The following is a 21,149-nucleotide window of genomic DNA, read 5'->3' on the forward strand; positions in this document are numbered from 1 at the left end:
ACATCCCACGGGCCGCGAGATCTACGTAGACGGTTCCAGCACGGTATCCGCTGGTGAACGACTCACAGGGTGTGGAGTTTATGACCCCGCGGCAGACATTGCCCTGGCGATTAAGCTCCCCAGGTCCATGAGCGCCCAGCAGGCTGAACTGGCTGCGGTAGTTTACGTCGTTACACACCCCGAGATCTTCCCCACCCCATACACGATTTGCTCGGACAGCATGTTCACATGCAATTCGTGTACGGAGTACCTAGCCATCTGGTCCCACCGTGGATATACCTCTGCGGACGGGCGACCCATAACCGTAAAGCCCCTGTTAGAAAAGATCTTGGCTGCAGTGGGATAGAAAAGGGAAGTCTTTATCCACAAGGTAAAGGCCCATTCCTCCACGGAGCCCCGTGGCGAGGGTAATCAGCAAGCGGATACGCTAGCCGGGGAGGGTGCCCGCACCGGCACTTTCTGGGATCCCTATGGGTCCAAACCCGTGGCAGTAATCCGAGGCAGGGATGGGACTCAGGGAACCACAGGGGTAACACTGCCCCCAGACCTCAAGACCATCCAAACCCTAGATCCCGCCCTAAAAACAGTCCTCAATGCCATCACTGAGGGCAAGGAAGTAGAGGGTCCATACGGTACAGCAGCCCTCTCCATCAAGGAAGGCATGCTGTTCCGAGAGGAACAGTGGTTTGTGCCGCAGCAGCACCAGAGGGAATTCCTTCAACTGGCCCATGAGGGTCCAGGAGCAGGACACCCCGGGCCTGAGGTCACCTGGCAACGGGTGGTGGCCGGGACTTCGGGACGATGTCCACGAGTTCTGCGCCAATTGCCTCGTGTGCGCTGCAAACAACCCAGACCCCCAGAAAAGGAAGGTGCCTTTGAGACACATCAGGAGAGTAGAGGGACCATGGCAGTCAATACAGATCGATTACATCGGGCCACTGCCCACCACCCAGGGAGGTTTTAAGTACTGCCTCGTCCTGGTGGATGTGCTCACCAAGTGGGTAGAAGCCTTCCCATGCCGAACAGCCACAGCACTTGGTACTGCCAGGATCTTGGTCCAGGAGGTGTTCTCATGGTGGGGACTACCATGATTTGTGGAGTCTGACCAAGGGACTCATTTCACTGGCCAAGTGATGCAGGACACCCTCATGCTCTTAGGCATTGAAGGAAGTGGCACGTGGCCCACAATCCGCAGTCATCTGGGATTGTGGAGCATATGAACCGCATCTTAAAAGAAAAGCTGAGGAAGGAGACGAGGGACTCGCTCCAGGAATGGGTGGAGGCCTTGCCCCTAGTCCTCATGGGGATCCGGGCTAGCCAGTCTAAAATTACAGGGTACTTCCCGCATGAATTAATGACTGGGAGAGTCATGCGAACCCCCACCCATGTACTAGCCCCGGTGCTCACTGAGGGTCAGCTCCAAGAGGTAAATCGGGACAAGTTTGCCCGGACCCTCTTTAAGCGCCTGAAACAGATTTATGGGCAAGCAGCTGGGAACATGGGAAGGCAGCATCAGGGCAACCGATTGCTGCTTGAACCCCGAAAGGCAATCGAGTGGGAAGTTGGAGATCAGGTCATGGTGAGAAACTATGCCCAAGTAGGGAATTTAGAACCACTGTACATGGGGCCCTACAGCATTGTAGACAAGGCCAGCCCCATAGTATATGCAGTGAAGTTGCCCCGGCGCACTAAATGGTTTCACATCAATCAGTGCAAACTGTTTAAGCCAGGTGCAAGAGTACCAGCAACCGAAGCCAGGTCTGAGGGTAAAGATCCTCAGCCTGAGGCATGCGATGAGTCACAGACCACACAAGCTGGAACAGCAGCCTGCTTGAGGGGAGAAACTGTCCCGCCCACCTGGGAGGTTTCCCCAACGGCCTGGGACTCAGACGAGGAGGAGCCCGAAGATCAAGGCCAGCCCCCTGATCCGAACACTATCGGAGCCGAGGAGCCCGAACAGCTGGGCCACGCCCTTGATACAATTCTGGAGGAGGTGGAGTCGGAGGACGGAGATCCCGCCCTCGACTCAAGTTTGGGGGAGGTAGAAATTGGGGGCGGAGATCCTCCACCTGTAGGGACAGGTGAGGAGGAGTTGTCTGCCACAGATCCAAATCCCAAAGGAGCGGAGCCTGAGGGAAGGGAGCCGAAGCCGGCAGTCGTGGAGGAGCCACGGGCTGTGAGAGCCAAGGTCCCACCCAAAGGTCCACTCGCTACAGGAGCCTCACGAAAGGCACCCCCTCGCAGGTCGCCTCGGGCGCCCCAGCCAAGGAAGCCCTGGCCCGATTCCCCCACCTTCAGTAAACGCAGACTTGGGAAACCCCTGGCAGAACGCAGTCCCCAGTTGACAGCAAAAGGCTGCGAGGAACCCAAGCCACAGGTCACTGCAGCCCCGCCACAGGGAGCGGCAAGCTGCAGTCCAATCAGGGATTAGGCAAGCCGCCCGGGGACGGGCGGCGCTGTACATAAGTTAAGTTTAAGTTAATTAACTTTAAGGTGTGTAAATATTAAAGTGATTAGCGTTATAAGTAGTTTTGGAATCTGCCCAGTATGTGTGTTGCTTTGGATCGAGGTCAAAAGACCCGATCATGCCTTCACCTAAGCCAGAATCTCTCGGGAGCCTGGCTATATCATTTAATTTTGTTACAGGAACCAAAAAGATGACGAGAGGAATTCTCGTTGCGGTCGTGGTAATCGGGTGGAGCTGGGCCTATCGGGGCCGCACCAAGGACTCCACGATCTATGGGTGCTCTGGCAACAGAGGCCCCATCGCGGTCGACGGAACCGGCCCGCGGGATGCTGAAGAGACTGCTGCCTACTTCCTTGAAGGAAGATGGCCAGGCTGGCTGGGGTCGAACTCTACTGAATACTCCAGCCAGACGGGGTTTGCATACAGAGAGACATCTCTGATGTGCCCCAGGGTGCGGATCATTGCACCCAGAATAAGCATCACCGTCGGGAAGAAGATTTGCCTGGTTTGCAATGGACATGTACCTTTGAATCGCTGGTGGTGGCTGCGCAAGTTGAGCAGCACCATGAAGAACTCCACGGTCGAGTGGGAGAGATTGGGTAACAACACCCATCGGACTATTACGGGGACTCATGGGGGGTTGAGTGTCTGCTGGGACAAATGGTGGGAACCAGATGAGGGGATCTACATCTGTATGTGGGATTCAGAACGCGCTTGCCCCACAGGCGTCTCCATCTTTTTCCAAAGGCAGTGGCAAGATGCTGGGAGAGGAATGAGGTGGGACATCAGCACACGGGCGTGCGGAGTCCCATACTCTCAGATCCCAGTAAACGCCACTGAGCTCATCACCCGCCCCTGCAGACCCCTGCCCACGATTCCGGTAGCCAAAGCCCACAAGGAAGGGTGCCCCATGACTACCAAGGGACCCGGGAACGGATTGGTATTAGTACCCACAGGTCAGGTGCTGTACCAAGGGGTACACTACGCGGTGGCTTCGGTAATTTTAAACCTCACCGAGGTGTGGTTGCCAGAGTGGTGCCCCAGGGAAACGGAGCAATTATACCAGGTCCTGTTAACAAACATGTTTAAACAGTTTTACGAATTCGACTTTGCCGATGTCGACAAAGCCGAATTGCACACCACACCACATGAGGTCTTGGACAGGATAGGGAGGCAAAGAAGGGGTGCAGCAAATGATATTTTCACAGCTTTTAATACAGGAACTTCCGTCATCAACACACTGGATGACGTGGAGCTGCAAACCCAAATCAATGGTTTGAAAACACAGTTAAGAAAGATACTGACTGATGAGAATAAGGTAGTGGGTTCTGAGTTACATGAGGACCGGGCCATGACACTACACTTAAAAGAATTTATAGCTGAGCTGGAGAAACACGCCAGAACGGTAAATGCTCTCATCAGGGCGGATCAGAATGCGTCCGATCAGGCTGCGCAGAACGAAGCTTGTGTGCTATACGGGGCATGGTTACTGGGCGAGGGCCGCAGTAACCTGGAGGATTTGAAACAAGGTTTAGGCCCCTCCTGGATCAGCAACAGGCACCTCGCAGCCCTCCACCCTTTTGAGAACGCATTGAGTCCGTGCCAGCTCAGACTAGCTTCAGAGGCCTACCCAGTCCCAGTGGACTGTGGACGGTTTAATCACACCATTATAGTGGTAAGAATGCCGGTGATGGGAAAGACAGCTAAACCTGCCCCGGTATACAGGGTGGAGAACATTGGAGTCATTTAGGAGGGTGCACACATTCGCTACACAGGGGTCCCACCTTACATCATTCGATGGGAGCATGCAATGACGGGTACCGACCTCTCGGGGTGCCGGAGCCGGGGAGCACACATCATCCTGTGTCCCCAGCACTTGAATGCCCATTCAAAACCACAGTGCAGGTTCAGAACTGCTGGCGCGGACCCTATAAATTGCACCATGGAGGCAATGGCACAAGGCCATGTGCCCCTGCAGGTGGCATATATAGGAGGTGGGACATACTGTGTCACCACTGCAGCGCCCCACTACCAACATGGACAGCACGGTTGGTGTCCGGTTAGTGACAGCAGCTTCTGTTCCAAGCCCAGGGCAGAAGTTCAAGTGGCCCAAGAGCGAATTGTCCCCATTCCTGAACCTTCCACTGTTCACATCACTGTTAAAGAGAATTTTACCGATCTGTAGCGATTCGTTGCACATTTTGGATATATCATTCCCCCTCTCCCTGAACACCTCACCAAGATATTAAAAGCCTTTGTTGTTTCACAGAAGCATTTCTATACACTGGAGCAGAAGACTTTAGAGATAGGGGCAGACATATTGGATATAGTGACCCCACTGTGGTGGGACCTGTTCACTAATATAGAAGTCCCTTCTTGGATTAGGATAGCCTCCCACATTCTTGTAGTGTGCCAGGTTATCATTGTAGTTTATTTACTGTTTGTACACTGTAAAGGGGTCAAACATTCGCAAAAGTACGAGAATAGAGGGGAATGGAGGGAGCATTATGTGCAGGTAGAAGAAGAGACACCCATTTAGATTTTTGCTGCTCTGTATAAAGTAAAAGTTTTCCCTCCCTCCTCTGTAATATTTTGGTATGTATTCATGTGCATTTAATTTTTGTGTGTGTACTTTATTTTTTTATTATTATTGAAGTTTATTAGATGTGTTGTTATTATTAAAAGATAGTGTGTATGCACCAGGTGATGTTAGGGTATTAGGCCCCCCGCCACACCTGGAAGTGAGTATGTCAAATTTCACATCTGAAGTATTGCCATCTATAGATGCTTAATGTACACTAGGTTTTTCTGAAATGGGAAATGCATGTGTTGTGGGGTCATAGATAGGTAAATACTGGGAATGGTTTGATTATGGAAAGTCAGAAAATTTTGCTCACCCAGAATTATGATACTTCCAGCAAGTTACAGTATCATCAGGGGGAGTGTAGGATTCGCAAAATTGAACTTTATATTATAAAGGGTCGAATGGCAGAAGTGGCCATGATTTTAAAGACTGTTTTAAAAGAAGCCTAGGGAAAAGGGGCATTCAAAATGGCCGCCAGACCTCGGGACCAACTTATTGGGATACATTAAAATGGTTCCTGCAGTCCTCAGACAGCTTTGTGGATTCAGCCCACAGCAAGTTCTGGAAGCCATTTCTGAGAGAACGAAACCAGACACCCACATATATATATAGATTGGATGCAGATCCAGTCAAGATCGGCCTGTAGATAAAGGCCATCTAAATGTTTACCCAGACAAAAGGGAACAGTTTCATATTCATGAGAAGAGCATCAAGGACCCATTAAGGACATCACCAGGACATTAAATACAATGAAGGTCATTCCAGACCAGAGATGACCCTTTACCGGCCATCCCAAAGTATTTTAAAATATAATAACTACCCCGCTGTGCGATAAGCCCGCCAAAAGTTAAACAAAGACTAACCTGATTTGGGCGGGAGTAAAAGGCTTCTCCTGAGAAGTATATCTGGGGAACCCGGGGGTAGCAAGAAAAAAGCAGTCACCATGGTGCTACCATCGTATCGGTGGCGTCATCGCTAGAAGAAGGAGAAGAAGACGGTTCGAGTCGGCGTCCCGCCCTGGGGTAAAACATCAGGAGATCATCGACCAACCCCGGGCCGTTGACGAAACGGGAGGCCATCGACCCACTCCGGCTCGGGAGAAGAGACAACGAAAAACTGAAGAAACTATGGGGGCCAGCCCGAGGCTCCTCTGACCGGGGTCGAGCAGACGATCCCCGACCCCACCGACATCCAGGCCAGCCGGTGTCCAGCCATCCCCAACCCCCACCTCAGGAGAGAGATGTGGTGCAGCTCGCTGGGGCTCCACTAACCACGTGGAGACAGGACGCCTGAAAGGATCAAAACACAAGACTTCAAAACTCTATACTTTTCCCATTGGACTGGTGAGCATGTTTCTGGCCCTTCATAATCGGATCTAGATAGGTTAAAGGGGGTGGTCATTTTGGGTATAATTAACATGTTGTTGTCCCTCGATGTTCCGTGTGTTTCCCCATTTCATGATGATCTTTGTAGAGTATAATAAGCCTGTATTTGCCTTAGTTAGTATTGTGTCGTTATGATTTGTGTGTGTTTTTCCCTCCCATGTACCCTCTTATTTGCTTGCATTTGATTTGTTTTACATTATGCAATAAAATTCCATTTCGTTTCATCAAACTTGGCCTATAAGAGTTTTCTCTACATTGTAGTTCCTGCCCCAAAGTCCAGAGTATAGAATCTAGGGGGCGAGTGGGTCGAACCACTCACGGTTTTACTGTGCAAGAGAGAGAGGCCTCTAGAGCGAGAGAAGAGAGAATGAATGAAAGTGGAAGTGAGAGAAAGATAATGGGTGGCAGTTAGAAGGAGGAGGACAATGGATAGAAGCAGGAAGTTGAGGAGGACAATTGATAGCAGTGGAGGGAGGTGGGGAGTGGATGGTAGTGGGAAGGACAGTAGCCGGAATGGATGGCGGTGGGGGAAGGACAGTAGCCGGAATGGATGGTGGTGGGGGTAGGATGGCCAAATGCATGGCAGTGAAGCAGGAGTGAGTGCCTGGCACTGAAAGATGGGATGGAGTGTGTGGCTGTGGAAGGGGGAACACAGAGAAGATTGAAGGGAATTCCAAAGAGTCGGGCCCATGAGGCAGAAAGATTTATTTCCAATAGTGGGGCAATGGGAAGGAGGTGCACCACAGGCCAGAGCCAGGAGAATGGAGTGATGAGGTGGAGGATTGTAGAGTTAGGGTTCAGTGATGGGAATTCAGCAGGTTTGCTGTTCAAAGGTATGACAAACTACTGCCCACTAAACTATCACTCATTCAAACTTGGGAGTCTATCCCACACATCTCATCATCTGCCGGTTTGCAATAAGTGTCTGAGAGTCCAGGAACAGATGCATCAAAGCACATCTGTACAGAGCAAGGACATTCATCTTAACTGCCAATATTCAGATGGTCTACAGTGCCACGAGGGGAAATAAGTGCAGAAATAACTGGACAAAGTGGTGTAGAAAGAAGACACAAACACACCATCAGATCTGTCCCATCACACAGATCCTTCTCATTACAGAAAGCAACATCCTCGAAACCCAACTGAACTCACCTGGGTGTCTCCTGCAGAAAAAACATTTTCATAATCAGCAGTTGCATTCTGATCATCAGCTGTTCCCGATGGTGCTGGGAAATAAATGATAAAATCTCACCAACATTAACTGCAATGATATTAATCATACTTTGCTGCCGACAATAACATTTTTTTATTAACAAAACAGATTCTTTAACAATTAGTTCTGGCCTTTGATTTTTTTTTAGAAATAGGAGCAGGAGTCGGCCATTCGGCCCTTCGAGCCTGCTCCGCCATTCAATGAGATCATGGCTGATCTTCTGCCTCAACTCCATTCACCGGCCCTATTGCCATATCCCTTGATGCCTTTACTAGTCAGAAATCTATCGACATCTGTTTTGAATATACCCAATGACTGAGCCTCCACAGTCCTCTGGGGTAGAGAATTCCAAAGATTCACCACCCTCTGTGTGAAGAAATTTCTTCTCATCTCAGTCCTGAATGGCCCACCCTTTATCCTGATGCTGTGGCCCCTGGTTCTAGACTCCCCAGCCAAGGGAAACATTCTCCCAGCATCCACCCTATCAAGCCCTGTAATAATTTTGTATGCTTCATTGAGATCCCCTCTCATTCTTTTGAATTCAAGAGAATACAGGCCCGTTTTCTCAATCTCATCTCATACGACAGTCCCGCCATCCCAGGAATCAATCTCGTGAACCTTCGTTGCACTCCCTCTATGGCAAGTATATCCTTCCTTAGGTAAGGAGACCAAAATTGTACACAGTACTCCAGGTGTGGTCTCACCAAGGCCCTATATAATTGGAAATAACAACAGAAAATGCTGGAAAAACTCAGCAGGTCAGGCAACATCCGTGGACAGAAATTTGAGTTGACGTTTCGGGTCGAACCCTTCTTCAAAACTGGAAAGAAAAGATAGATCGGAGGCAGGGCTGCGATCGGACAAAAGAATAAAAGAAACAAAAGAAGTAAAAAAGAGACAATGAAAGGTATTAGAAGCTAGACGAGATGGTAATAGGCTGCGATTAGTTGTAAAGTGTACTGGCAGGGCAAGAGATAGCTGCCAGGTGTGAGAGAGAAACAAAAGGAAAGGGGGGGGGGAAAGGAGTGGAAAAATTACAAGAAAAAATGAAATAGGGATTATAAGAACATAAGAACATAAGAAATAGGAGCAGGAGTAGGCCAATCGGCCCCTCGAGCCTGCTCCGCCATTCAATAAGATCATGGCTGATCTGATCCTAACTGCCAATCCACTATCACAGAACCATCTCCTGCATCTAACAGAATTAGACACACGAAATAGGAGCAGGATCAGGCTACACGGCCCCTGGGCCTGCTCCGCTACCCACAGGGCCATGACCGATCCGAACCTAGACTCATGTCCAAATTCCTGCCCGCTCCCCGTAACCCTTAATTCCCTTTACTTCTAGGAAACTGTCTATTTCTGTTTTAAATTTATGTAATGATGTAGCTTCTACAGCTTTTTGGGGCAGCATATTCCATGGACCTACCACCCTCTGAGTGAAGTAGTTCCTCCTCATCTCAGTAAGACTTCTTTACTCCTGTACTCAAATCCTCTTGTAATGAACGCCTGCATACCATTTGCCTTCCTAATGGCTTGCTGCACCTGCACATTCACTTTCAGTGACTCATGTACAAGGACTCCCTTGTCCCTTTGAGCATCTGCATTCCCCAATCTTTCACCATTTAGGAAATGCTCTGCCTTTCTGTTTTTTCTACCAAAGTGGATAACTTCACATTTATCCATATTATATTCCATCTGCTATCTTCTCGCCCACTCACTGAGCCTGTCGAGATCCCCTTGAAGCCTCTTCACATCCTCTTCACAACTGACACTGTCACCTAGCTTTGTATCATCAGCAAATTTGGAAATGTTACATTTGGTCCCCTCTTCCAAATCATTGATATAGATTGTGAATAGCTGAGGCCCAAGCACCGATCCTTGCGGTACCCCACTAGTCACAGCCTGCCATCCTGAAAAAGACCTGTTTATCCCTACTCTTTGTTTTCTGTCTGTTAACCAATTCTCAATCCATGCTAGTATATTACCCCCAATTCCATGTGCCCTAAATTTGTTCACCAACCTCTTGTGTGGGACCTTATCGAAGGCCTTCTGAAAATCCAGATACACCACATCTACCGGTTCCCCTTTGTCTACTTTACATCCTCAAAGAACTCCAATAGGTTTGTCAAACAGGATTTCCCTTTCATAAATCCATGTTGGCTCTGCCCAATCTTACTATTAGTTTCTAAGTGCCCAGTTATTGCATCCTTTATAATAGATTCCAGCATTTTCCCAACTACTGATGTGAGGCTAACAGGTCTGTAGTTCCCCGTTTTCTCTCTACCTCCTTTCTTAATTAGCGGGGTTACATTTGCTAACCTCCAATCTGCAGAAACCATTCCAGAATCTACAGAATTTTGGAAGATGACAACCAATGCATCCACTATCCCAATGGCCATCTCTTTCAAAACCCTTTCTATCAAACGTCCCTCGGAGTTACTGCAGGAATGTGCCAGAAGGGATGCAGATTTTCAGCTCAGGTGAGAGAATTTCTCAAAATTTCTGGTGAAATATTAAGAACATTTGAAAATTCTGGAGAGGAATAGACCCACAGGTCCATCCAGTCTGTCCCAGACAGTGCTTCTCGACTCGAGTGGGAAACATTGCATTCAAGAGAGATTGGTACAAACTAGTTTGGCTGCTTCACCTGGCAGCTGTCGATCATTCTGCCATTGCCATTTACACTTCATCTAGAGTCGTCTTTTGTTTCTTAACTTGTCCCATTACCATCTCCTTTTGCCTTGCACCATCATCCCTTTTGTCTTTTAATCTCTCCTGCCTTCCAGCCTATCACAGACCTTCCCTTTTGTTCTTTCCTCCCCTCCCCACTTTCCTTGCCCCTGCAATTGCTTAAAAACCTGTTCCATCTCCAACCTTTTCCAGTTCTGACGAAGGGTCATCGACCTGAAACGTTAACTCTGTTTCTCTCTCTACAGATGCTGCCTGACCTGCTGAGTATTTCCAGCATTTTCTGTTTTTATTTCAGATTTCCAGCATCCACAGTATTTTGCTTTTGTATTAGTTTGGCTGCTGGTTTGATGATGTGTGAATATTTTGTTTCAGAGGACAGCCCACTGGTTCTTGTCATTCCTTCCTCTTTGTGCGGTTTGTGTTCGAGCTGTGACAACCATGTAAGGACGTTGAGTGACAATCAGCAATCTCTGAAAGATCAACCACAACATATTATACAGTGTGCAAATGAACAGGAATTACATCTTTTAAAATAAGATTGATGAAATGTTTGGCCCGACGCTCTCAGCCGTGACTCTGACCCTCTGTGTCACAGTGGGTGAGTAAATGCCCAGAGTGGGGTCACCCAACCTGGCTCTGGATTCACAGGATCACATTTTTGAGTTTGATTTACTGATTGTGGGCGGGTGGTGTGAGTCGAGTATTTTGCAGTCAGATACTTATGATTAAGACTTGAGATACTTTGGGCTTTCTCATGATTCAATGGGCAAATACAGGGTAAGGTGTGACACTGAGCCCCACTGCCCAGTTACCCCACTCCTGATCTGTGTGTGTGACTGCTGGGCTGTGGAGACCAATAGGCTCAACTGCTCATCAAGGCTGAGAAGCCATCCAAGGTGCATTGTTCAGATTCACTTCGGAAGAACTGTCGCTTGGGTGAGCTATCAGTAGGCTGGCACCTCCTGTGAGGTAAGAAACAGCAATAAGCTAAAAGAAAAGGCTGACACAAATGCACGGCAAAGTGGAAATAAAGCAACAAAGGGATACAAAGAAAGTAAGAGGTGCAAAAAAGGAATACAGAAAAAAACTTGTGTTGAGTATCAAAGCTAACAGCAGAAGTTCTCAGTATATTAAGAGAGAGTGACTGAGGTGGAATGTGGGCCCAATAAAGACAGGTGCAGGCGAGACTATAATAGATAAGAAGGAAATGACAGACTTGATAAATGAAAACCTTGCATTTGTTTAGAAGAACTTACTGAATTAATATATGTAATAAAATGTCAATGGAGTAAATATTGGGACTTAAGGTCGACAAATCTCCAGGACCTGATGGTTTCCACCCCTGGATATTATAAGAAACAGGTGAGGAAACTGCAGATGTGTTAGTCATAATTTTCCAAAGTCCTCTAGAATCAGGATAAAGTCCTTGGACTGGAAAATTGGAAATGTCAGTCGGTGTTTTAAGAAGGGAGGGAGGCAGAAACCGAGTAACTCCAGAGCTGTCAGTTTAATGTCAGTTGTGGGGAAGTTGCTGGAATCTATCGGGGACAGAGCGACGGAGCGCTCGGACAAGTCTGAACCCATCAAAGAGAGTCAGCATGGATTGTGAAGGGTCGGCCATGTCTGGCTCACCTAGTTGAATGTGTTTAGGAGGTCACTCGCAGGGTGGATAAGGGAATGTCTGCGGATGTTGTCTACATGGACTTCCAGAAAGCACCTGATCAGGTTCCGCACAGATTATCAAAAATGAGAAGGCACCAAATTGAAGGTAACTTTGTGACATAGGTTGGTAATTGGTTGGGAGGTAGGAGACATTGATCGACACTCTGATTGGTGGGATGAGACAAGTGGTGTTCTCCAGGGAGCTGTACCGGAGCCTCAGCTTTTCACCATATATATTAGTGACTTGGATGGAGAGATAGAGAGTCGCATATCCAAGTTTGCAGATGGCACTAAGTTAGGAGGCACAGTAAGTTGTGCAGATGGGAACAGGAAGTTACATAGACAGACTAATTGAGTGGGCAAAATTATGAAAGGTGGGCTTTATACTGGGTAAGTGTGAGGTCATCCACTCTGGATCCAAGAAAGACAAATCAAAATATTTTCTTAATGTGTTTGTGTACATCATTGAGTGGGATACACCTATTTATGTATATCTATCTATATATCAATCGATATTAAAATTCAGCCACCAGTGGATTTTAAACAGCAGGAACCTTTACAAGAACATAAACTGATTATACTATACAAATATATATTAACTGTTTAAGTGCCGTAGCTAACTAAACACCTCTTTCTTAGCTGAAACCACCTTTAGCGTTTTGAACTTGCCCTTATAGTCAGCAAATTCATGACATTCGCTCATAGTGCTTTGAAAAGTAGATCGCTGGTGAAACCAGTGACAGTCGGTTAACAGCTTCAGGGGCAGGAAGCACTGGCGGCAAAGGGAAGAAGGGATATGAGTTCACTGAGGCCAGCTGCTCCCTTACTTTATTGATTTGCTGGTGTGCCCATTCTCTGTAAATTCACTAACGTTGCTCCGTGAATCCATTCATCTGTTGATGTGCCTGCTGCTTCATGAATTTATTGCAGTGAGCCCATTGCCCTGAAGTTCATTCCGTGCTCACTGTTCCATTAACTTACTGATTTGTTGCTGTTCCCACTGCTGCCATTTATTCACTAATGCTCACAACTCCATTTGTTTTCGAACCAGAATTTGGGGGTCTGCCAGTTCTCCTTGTGTTTAATCCGCTCAGCCAATACTTGGAGAAGCTGGGCTCCACCTCCCTGTTTGCCCAGCCTGTTTGTGGCCCAATTCAACCCGACCCATTCACTAAGAACCACTTGTATTTACACAGCACCTTTACTGGAATAAAACCTCCCATGGTGCTTCACAGGAACGTTATCCACACAATTTCATAGCGACCCACATAAGCAGATATTCACAGGCATTACCCCTTTGCATATGCAAATAAGGAGCTTTTTGCTTATTTTCGCTTATTTAATGTAACTGGCGCCAGCGTCATTAGCATACTCAAGGGTCCTAACACCTGTTTTAGGCTGCTGTCCAGGATGCCTGAAAATCCTCTGTCCGTTTTCAGGCGTTCTTGGGCTGCAGTGCAGACCCTGCGAAATTGGTCATTTTTGCTCCTGTTTTCCGCCTGGATGATGGGGGCAGCGATGACCAATTTCTAGCCTATTAATATTTCTCCAAAGCAAACGATCCCAGGCTGTTCAAACTCTCCTCAGAGCCTCAGTTGCCTGAAGATAGAAGCTTTTCTTTGACACCAATATTTCCCCGACCTGTTTTGAAATAACGATTTTTTCAGTCATTGCAGTCCAATATATCTATTAAGCAATTCATTAAAAAAGAGGAAGTTAAATAACAGAAGCAAAGGTTTCTTGGGTCTTAGTGCAATAAACCACATTGCACAGTCTTCCTGGGATCCAAATTCCTCTTTATTTTTACAACTGAGATTGTAACAGGCAGGTCATCTCTTGAAGGGGTGTGCAGGGAGGGTTAGCGGGGGGGCAGTGAGGGGGAGAGCGGGTGCAGGGTGGGGAGGGAGAGCAGGGTGGAGAGGGGGGAGCAGGGTGGGGAGGGGGAGCAGGGTGGGGAGGGGGGGTGGGGAGGGGGAGCAGGGTGGGGAGGGGGAGCAGGGTGGGGAGGGAGAGCAGGGTGGGGAGGGGGGAGCAGGGTGGGGGGGGAGCAGGGTGGAGAGGGGGGAGCAGGGTGGGGAGGGGGAGCAGGGTGGGGAGGGGGAGTGGGGAGGGGGAGCAGGGTGGGGAGGGGGAGCAGGGTGGGGAGGGGGGGTGGGGAGGGGGAGCAGGGTGGGGAGGGGGAGCAGGGTGGGGAGGGGGGTGGGGAGGGGGAGCAGGGTGGGGAGGGGTGGTGGGGAGGGGGAGCAGGGTGGGGAGGGGGAGCAGGGTGGGGAGGGGGGGTGGGGAGGGGGAGCAGGGTGGGGAGGGGGAGCAGGGTGGGGAGGGGGGAGCAGGGTGGGGGGGAGCAGGGTGGGGAGGGGGGGTGGGGAGGGGGAGCAGGGTGGCGAGGGGGGAGCAGGGTGGGGGGGGAGCAGGGTGGGGAGGGGGAGCAGGGTGGCGAGGGGGGAGCAGGGTGGGGAGGGGGAGCAGGGTGGGGAGGGGGGAGCAGGGTGGGGAGGGGGGAGCAGGGTGGGGAGGGGGGAGCAGGGTGGGGAGGGGGAGCAGGGTGGGGAGGGGGGAGCAGGGTGGAGAGGGGGGAGCAGGGTGGGGAGGGGGGAGCAGGGTGGGGAGGGGGGAGCAGGGTGGGGGGGGGAGCAGGGTGGGGTGGGGGAGCAGGGTGGGGGGAGAGCAGGGTGGGGAGGGGGGAGCAGGGTGGAGAGGGGGGGTGGGGAGGGGGAGCAGGGTGGGGGGGAGCAGGGTGGGGTGGGGGAGCAGGGTGGGGGGAGAGCAGAGTGGGGAGGGGGGGTGGGGAGGGGGAGCAGGGTGGGGAGGGGGGAGCAGGGTGGAGAGGGGGGGTGGGGAGGGGTAGCAGGGTGGGGAGGGGGGAGCAGGGTGGGGGGGGAGCAGGGTGGGGGGAGAGCAGGGTGGGGAGGGGGGGTGGGGAGGGGGAGCAGGGTGGGGAGGGGGGAGCAGGGTGGGGAGGGGGGAGCAGGGTGGAGAGGGGGGATGGGGAGGGGCAGCAGGGTGGGGAGGGGGGAGCAGGGTGGGGAGCAGGGTGGAGAGGGGGGATGGGGAGGGGCGGCAGGGTGGGGAGGGGGGGTGGGGTGGTGGAGCAGGGTGGGGTGGGGGAGCAGGGTGGGGGGAGAGCAGGGTGGGGAGGGGGGGTGGGGAGGGGGAGCAGGGTGGGGAGGGGGGAGCAGGGTGGGGGGGGAGCAGGGTGGGGTGGGGGAGCAGGGTGGGGGGAGAGCAGGGTGGGGGGAGCAGGGTGGGGGGAGCAGGGTGGGGGGGAGTGGGGGGAGCAGGGTGGGGGGAGCAGGGTGGGGGGAGCAGGGTGGGGGAGAGCAGGGTGGGGGGGAGTGGGGGCAGCGGGGGGAGTGGGTGTAGCGGGGTGAGTGGGGGGGAGTGGGGGGGTTGCAGGGTGGGGGGGTGCAAGGTGGGGAGGGGGTGCAGGGTGGGGAGGGGGAGCAGGGTGGGGGTGGGGCGGGGGGAGCAGATTCTATTGTGTTACTCTGCTCACTGGGAGATGTCCATTAGTAACTCTGACCTCTCCATCTCTCCCAGGAGTTAACACCCAGTTTTTGGACATGTGAGGAACTGTCCAACGCCCGGCCCTACAAACCCTGCTTAAAGCAAATCCAAACATTGTGACATTCAGAGTTAAGCATTGTAGAGAGCCCGATCTCTTTCTCTTTGTTTCACATTTTCTCCCCAAGCCTCCTCCTTTCCTGAAGGCACTGCCTCCTTGCTGGGTTCACTTCCACAAGTCCCGGATGCCTGTTGGGTTTGGGCCAAATGACAATTAGTCCCACCGGAGCCTTGAGGAGGAGTGTTCCAGGATTAGAGCACAGGATGAATGAAAGAGCTTTCCTCTCCCACATGTGCATTTCTAGTATGGTTACTACACAACGATAAGGAGTGGGAGCCTTGCTCATTCTCAGCTAACTCAGAATGCTGAGGGAGCTCCAGGACCTGTACAGCCCTGACTGAGATCAGTTTAACCTGACCACCCCCGGGAGTAGTCACCTGATCCACAACCACTGTGGTTCAGCGACTTACCGTTCAACCATTGCCAAACACAATCCACCAGTTTATGCTGAAAAGACAGATCGGCTGTAATAGAAACATGTTCCTCGCACAACGTTACTTTACAGTCACCTCTTCAGTTGAGGATTTCTCTGTAAGGTTTCATTGTCTGCCTCCCACCAGATTTCAGAAACTCGTTCTAAACTTCAAAAAAACAGAAACTCGAACATGAGAAAATACTCCATCAAAAATCTTACAGAGAAATCCTCAACTGAAGAGGTGCCTGTAAAATAAAGTTGTACGAGGAACATGTTTGAAATACAGCCGATCTATATTTGAAATACAAAGAGAGCTCAACAAGCTTCACCCCTGGGCTGATTAATGAGGAAGCGAATTCAGTGCGAATCAATGAAAGGTGCCGCAGATTTTGGTAGTCGGTGTGTCCACGGGTAGGACAACACTTGCTGGGCAGGAAGTTAAAGTAAACCCAGAACAATCCTGTCAGATAGAGCCAGGGCAGGAGGGCGCAGTCAGCATTGTAAAGGCCAAGTTTAGGACAGATTTCTTTGAAGAAGGTAATCCAAAGCTGGAATGGGTTACCAGGGGAGGCCAGAACACTGGACGGGTTTAATAAACAGCTGGATGCTGCGATGGGGCCAAGGTAACATTGGAATTCCGGAAGGATGAGATTGAATGGACCGAGGGCCTTCTTTATCTCAACCTACATCCGAATCTTGTGCTGGGTGTGGTGAAATATCATTGAAACTGGCAGCTTTCCCCCTGAGTTTCTGCTCCTTTTAATACCAGGCTCCACAGTAATGGTGCGAGGAACCTGTCCAGCAGCAGGCCTGAGTTCAGTTGCAGCGTGTGTGCTTTGGGGCTGACTGTGGATTGCCGGCCAGTGCAGTGCAATGTGGAAGAGGGATGTTTAAAACAACTAGGCTGTAAATTAGTGATAATACACAATATCCATTCGTAAACATACAGGAGATTTTATAATAGCTTACAAACATAGAAACATAGAGGATAGGAGCAGGAGTAGGCCATTCGGCCCCTCGAGCCTGCTCTGCCATTCAATGAGATCATGGCTGATCATCCAAATTCAGTACCCTGTCCCTGCCTTCTCCCCATATCCCTTGATCCCTTTAGCCTTAAGAAATATATCTAACTCCTTCTTGAATATATTTAATGAATTGGCCTCAACTGCCTTCTGTGGTAGAGAATTCCACAGGTTCACCACTCTCTGGGTGAAGAAATTCCTCCTCATCTCTGTCGTAAATGGCTTACCCCTTACCCTTAGACTGTGACCCTTGGTTCTGGACTCCCCCGCCATCAGGAACATCCTTCCAGCATTTAGTTTGCCTAGTCCTGTTAGAATTTTATAAGTTTCAATGAGATCCCCTCTCATTCTTCTAAACTCCAGCGAGTATAAGCCCAATCGACCCGATCTCTCCTCATACGTCACTCCTGCCAGCCCAGGTATCAGTCGGGTGAATCACTGATGCACTCCCTCCATGGCAAGAACATCCTTCCTCAGATAAGGCGACCAAAACTGCACACAATACTCAAGGTGTGGTCTCACCAAGGCCCTGTACAACTGCAGAAAGACATCCTTGTTCCTGTACACAAACCCTCTCGCTATGAAGGCCAACATACCATTTGCCTTCTTAACCGCCTGTTGCACCTGCATGCTTACCTTCAGCGACTGGGGCACAAGGACACCCAGGTCTCGTTGCACTTCCCCTTCTCCCAATCTATTGCCATTCAGATAATAATCTGCCTTCCTGTTTTTGCCACCAAAGTGGATAACCTCGCATTTATCCACATTATACTGCATCTGCCATGCATCTGCCCAATTACCCAACCTGTCCAAGTCATACTGGAGTTTCTCGGCATCCTCTTCACAGCACACATGCCCACCCAGCTTTGTGTTGTCTGCAAACTTGGAGATATTACATCTAGTTCCCTCGTCTAGATCATTAATATATATTGTGAATAGCTGGGGTCCTAGGACCGATCCTTCTGGTACCCCACTAGTCACTGCCTGCCACTCGGAAGAAGACCCGTTTATTCCAACTCTTTGCTTGTTGTCTGCCAACCAGTTCTCTATCCAAGTCAGTATCTTGTCCCCAGTCCCATGTGCCTTAACTTTACACGCTAATCTCTTATGCGGGACCTTATCGAAAGCCTTCTGAAAGTCCAAATGCACCACATCCATTGGTTCTCCCTTATTTATTCTACCAGTTACATCCTCAAAAAATTCCAGTAGATTAGTCAAGCACGATTTACCTTTTGTAAATCCATGTTGACTTTGTCCGATCCTGTCACTGTTTTCCAAGTGCTCTGCTATTACATCTTTCATAATGGACTCTAGCATTTTCCCCACTACCGATGTCAGGCTTACCGGTCTATAATTCCCCGTTTTCTCTCTACCACCTTTTTTGAACAGTGGGGTAACATTAGCTACCCTCCAATCCATGGGAACTGTTCCAGAGTCTATCAAATTTTGGAAGATGACCAGCAATGCATCTACTATTTCTAGGGCCACTTCCTTAAGTACCCTAGGATGTAGATTATCAGGCCGTGGGGATTTATCGGCCTTCAAACGCGTCAATTTCCTTAACACCATTTCCCTACAAATACTGATTTCATTCAATTCCTCCCTCTCATTAGACCCTATGTTCCCCAACACCTCTGGGAGGTTACTTGTGTCCTCCTTTGTGAAGACAGAACCAAAGTATGTATTTAATTGGTCTGCCATTTCTTTGTTCCCCATTATAAATTCCCCTGCTTCTGACTGCAAGGGGCCTACGCTTGACTTCACCAATCTTTTTCTCTTCACATATATATAAAAGCTTCCATTTCAATTTATTATATCTTGTGGGTCCTGATCTGTTCTGATCTTCAGTTATTTACTATTCACAGGTCTAAAGGCAAGTGCGGTTCTTATCCAGTCTCCAGGGGTTGTGAAGGCTTACGAGGGTCAAACAGTGCAGTTTCGGTGTGCCTTGGAGAGCAGCAATGTGGATTACCGTGTGGACAAATATGATGTACATTGGTACCTCTCTCAAAATAGGAATCTGAAAATATTAACTCTGGAGGTAGATGACAGTGTTTACCGGTCACCCGGCTTCTCTGAGCGGTTTCAGCTTTCCAGAGATGTTGCCAGTAACAGCTACACTCTGACCATCAGAGACCTGGAGCGCAATGACTCCGCTGTTTATATCTGTGGCATTTGGGGAACAGTCTATGGAAATGGAACCCGGCTGAATGTAACCAGTAAGTACTTTCTACATTATATTGACATTATACCTAATAATGTTATTCTACCAGCATCTTGTTTAAATGTTATACAAACTGTTCCTTTTACAGTAACAACACTGAGTTTTAACTACAGAATGGAGGATGAAACCTGGTCCCAACTCAATTTGTTGTTAATGGAACAAATGAGTATGTGCACATGGTGGGACAACATCTCTCTCAGAATTCAATGGTGAAATACATGCTGAAGGAAAAGTGCAGCTTAGTAGGTGTAGCGGAGACCTACCTGGGAGGTATATATACATATATATATATATGGTGTGGAGATGCCGGTGTTGGAATGGGGTGGATGAATGTAAGAAGTCACACAACACCAGGTTATAGTCCAACAGTTTTATTTGAAATCACAAGCTTTCGGAGCGCTGCTCCTTCATCAGGTGAAGTGGAGAGATTCATAAAGACACAGCTTATATAGTCAGAGAGCACTGCCAGATGATTACAGGTAATCTTTCTAACTGCCATTTATCACACCTCAGCAGAGAGATAATCACAGCAATCAAATGTGTTAATGGTGTCCAAACAGGTTAATCAGGAAAACATTACATCAAAGAACAATGAGGTGGGGTCACAAGGGGTCAAATGTTGCAGATGCTGGGGTCTGTATGAAAAACAATAAAGAGAAAAAAAAACATTTTCTTTTGCTGGAAATCACAGCAGGTCCGGCCCCATCTGTGTAGAGAGAACAAGCCAATGACGACTCGAGTCTGGGTGACCCTATGTCAAGTGGGGTTACATGTACCGTGACATGAACCCAAGATCCCGGTTGAGGCCATCCTCATGAGTGCGGAACTTGGCTATCAGTTTCTGCTCTATGATTTTGCGTTGTCGTGTGCCTCGAAGGCCGCCTTGGAGAATGCTTACCCAAAGATCGGAGGCTGAATGTCCTTGACTGCTGAAGTGTTCCCCGACTGGGAGGGAACACTCCTGCCTGGCAATTGTTGCGCGGTGTCCGTTCAACAATCGCCAGGCAGGAGTGTTCCCTCCCAGTCGGGGAACGCTTCAGCAGTCAAGGACATTCAGCCTCCGATCTTCGGGTAAGCATTCTCCAAGGCGGCCTTCGAGACACACGACAACGCAAAATCATAGAGCAGAAACTGATAGCCAAGTTCCGCACTCATGAGGACGGCCTCAACCGAGATCTTGGGTTCATGTCATGCTACATGTAACCCCACCTGACGTAGGGTCACCCAGAATCGAGTTGTCATTGGCTTGTTCTCTCTATACAGTTGCGGCCGGACCTGCTGTGATTTCCAGCAAAAAAAAATGTTTTTTTGACTGTTTTTTGTTTTTCATACAGACCTCAGCATCTGCAACATTTGACCCCTTGTGACCCCACCTCATTGTTCTTTGATGTAATGTTTTCCTGACTAACCTGTTTGGACACCATTCACACCTTTGATTGCTGTGATTATCTCTCTGCCGAGGTGTGATAAATGGCAGTTAGAAAGATTACCTGTAATCATCTGGTTTTATTCTCTGATGATATAAGCTGTGTCTTTATGCATCTCTCCACTTCACCTGATGAAGGAGCAGCGCTCCGAAAGCTTGTGATTTCAAATAAAACTGTTGGACTATAACCTGGTGTTGTGTGACTTCTTACATATATATATATATAAATAAACAAATTGCATCTATCAGAGATCAAATCTGCACTCATCACGGTACCATGGGTGGACCAGCTGTACATGGGGTGGGTGGGGGGGGTGGGGGAAGGAGGAAGCTGAGAAAAGCAATAAAGCAATAGTGGTAGGGGATTCGATAGTTAGGGGAACAGACAGGAGTTTCTGCGGCCATAGACGTGACTCCAGGATGGTATGCTGC

At 49.4% G+C, this 21,149-nt stretch overlaps 1 protein-coding gene across 1 annotated transcript in view; it reads left to right on the forward strand.

Annotated features, from left to right (window-relative positions):
• The first annotated feature begins 10,889 nt into the window (after positions 1 to 10,889).
• The window catches only part of LOC147120833 (immunoglobulin superfamily member 3-like), a 30,511-nt gene continuing 20,251 nt past the window's right edge, over positions 10,890 to 21,149 (forward strand). Inside the window, exons 1-3 of the mRNA XM_085979125.1 lie at positions 10,890 to 10,941; positions 18,933 to 19,286; positions 19,595 to 19,600. Coding sequence (XP_085835251.1) covers positions 10,890 to 10,941; positions 18,933 to 19,286; positions 19,595 to 19,600 — 412 coding nt within the window. The remainder of the gene's footprint in view (positions 10,942 to 18,932; positions 19,287 to 19,594; positions 19,601 to 21,149) is intronic.

Source organism: Somniosus microcephalus, chromosome 3 (genome assembly GCF_052327205.1).
Source record: "Somniosus microcephalus isolate GS21.2 chromosome 3, FLI_Smic_1.0, whole genome shotgun sequence".
Classification (NCBI taxonomy): Eukaryota; Metazoa; Chordata; class Chondrichthyes; order Squaliformes; family Somniosidae; genus Somniosus; species Somniosus microcephalus.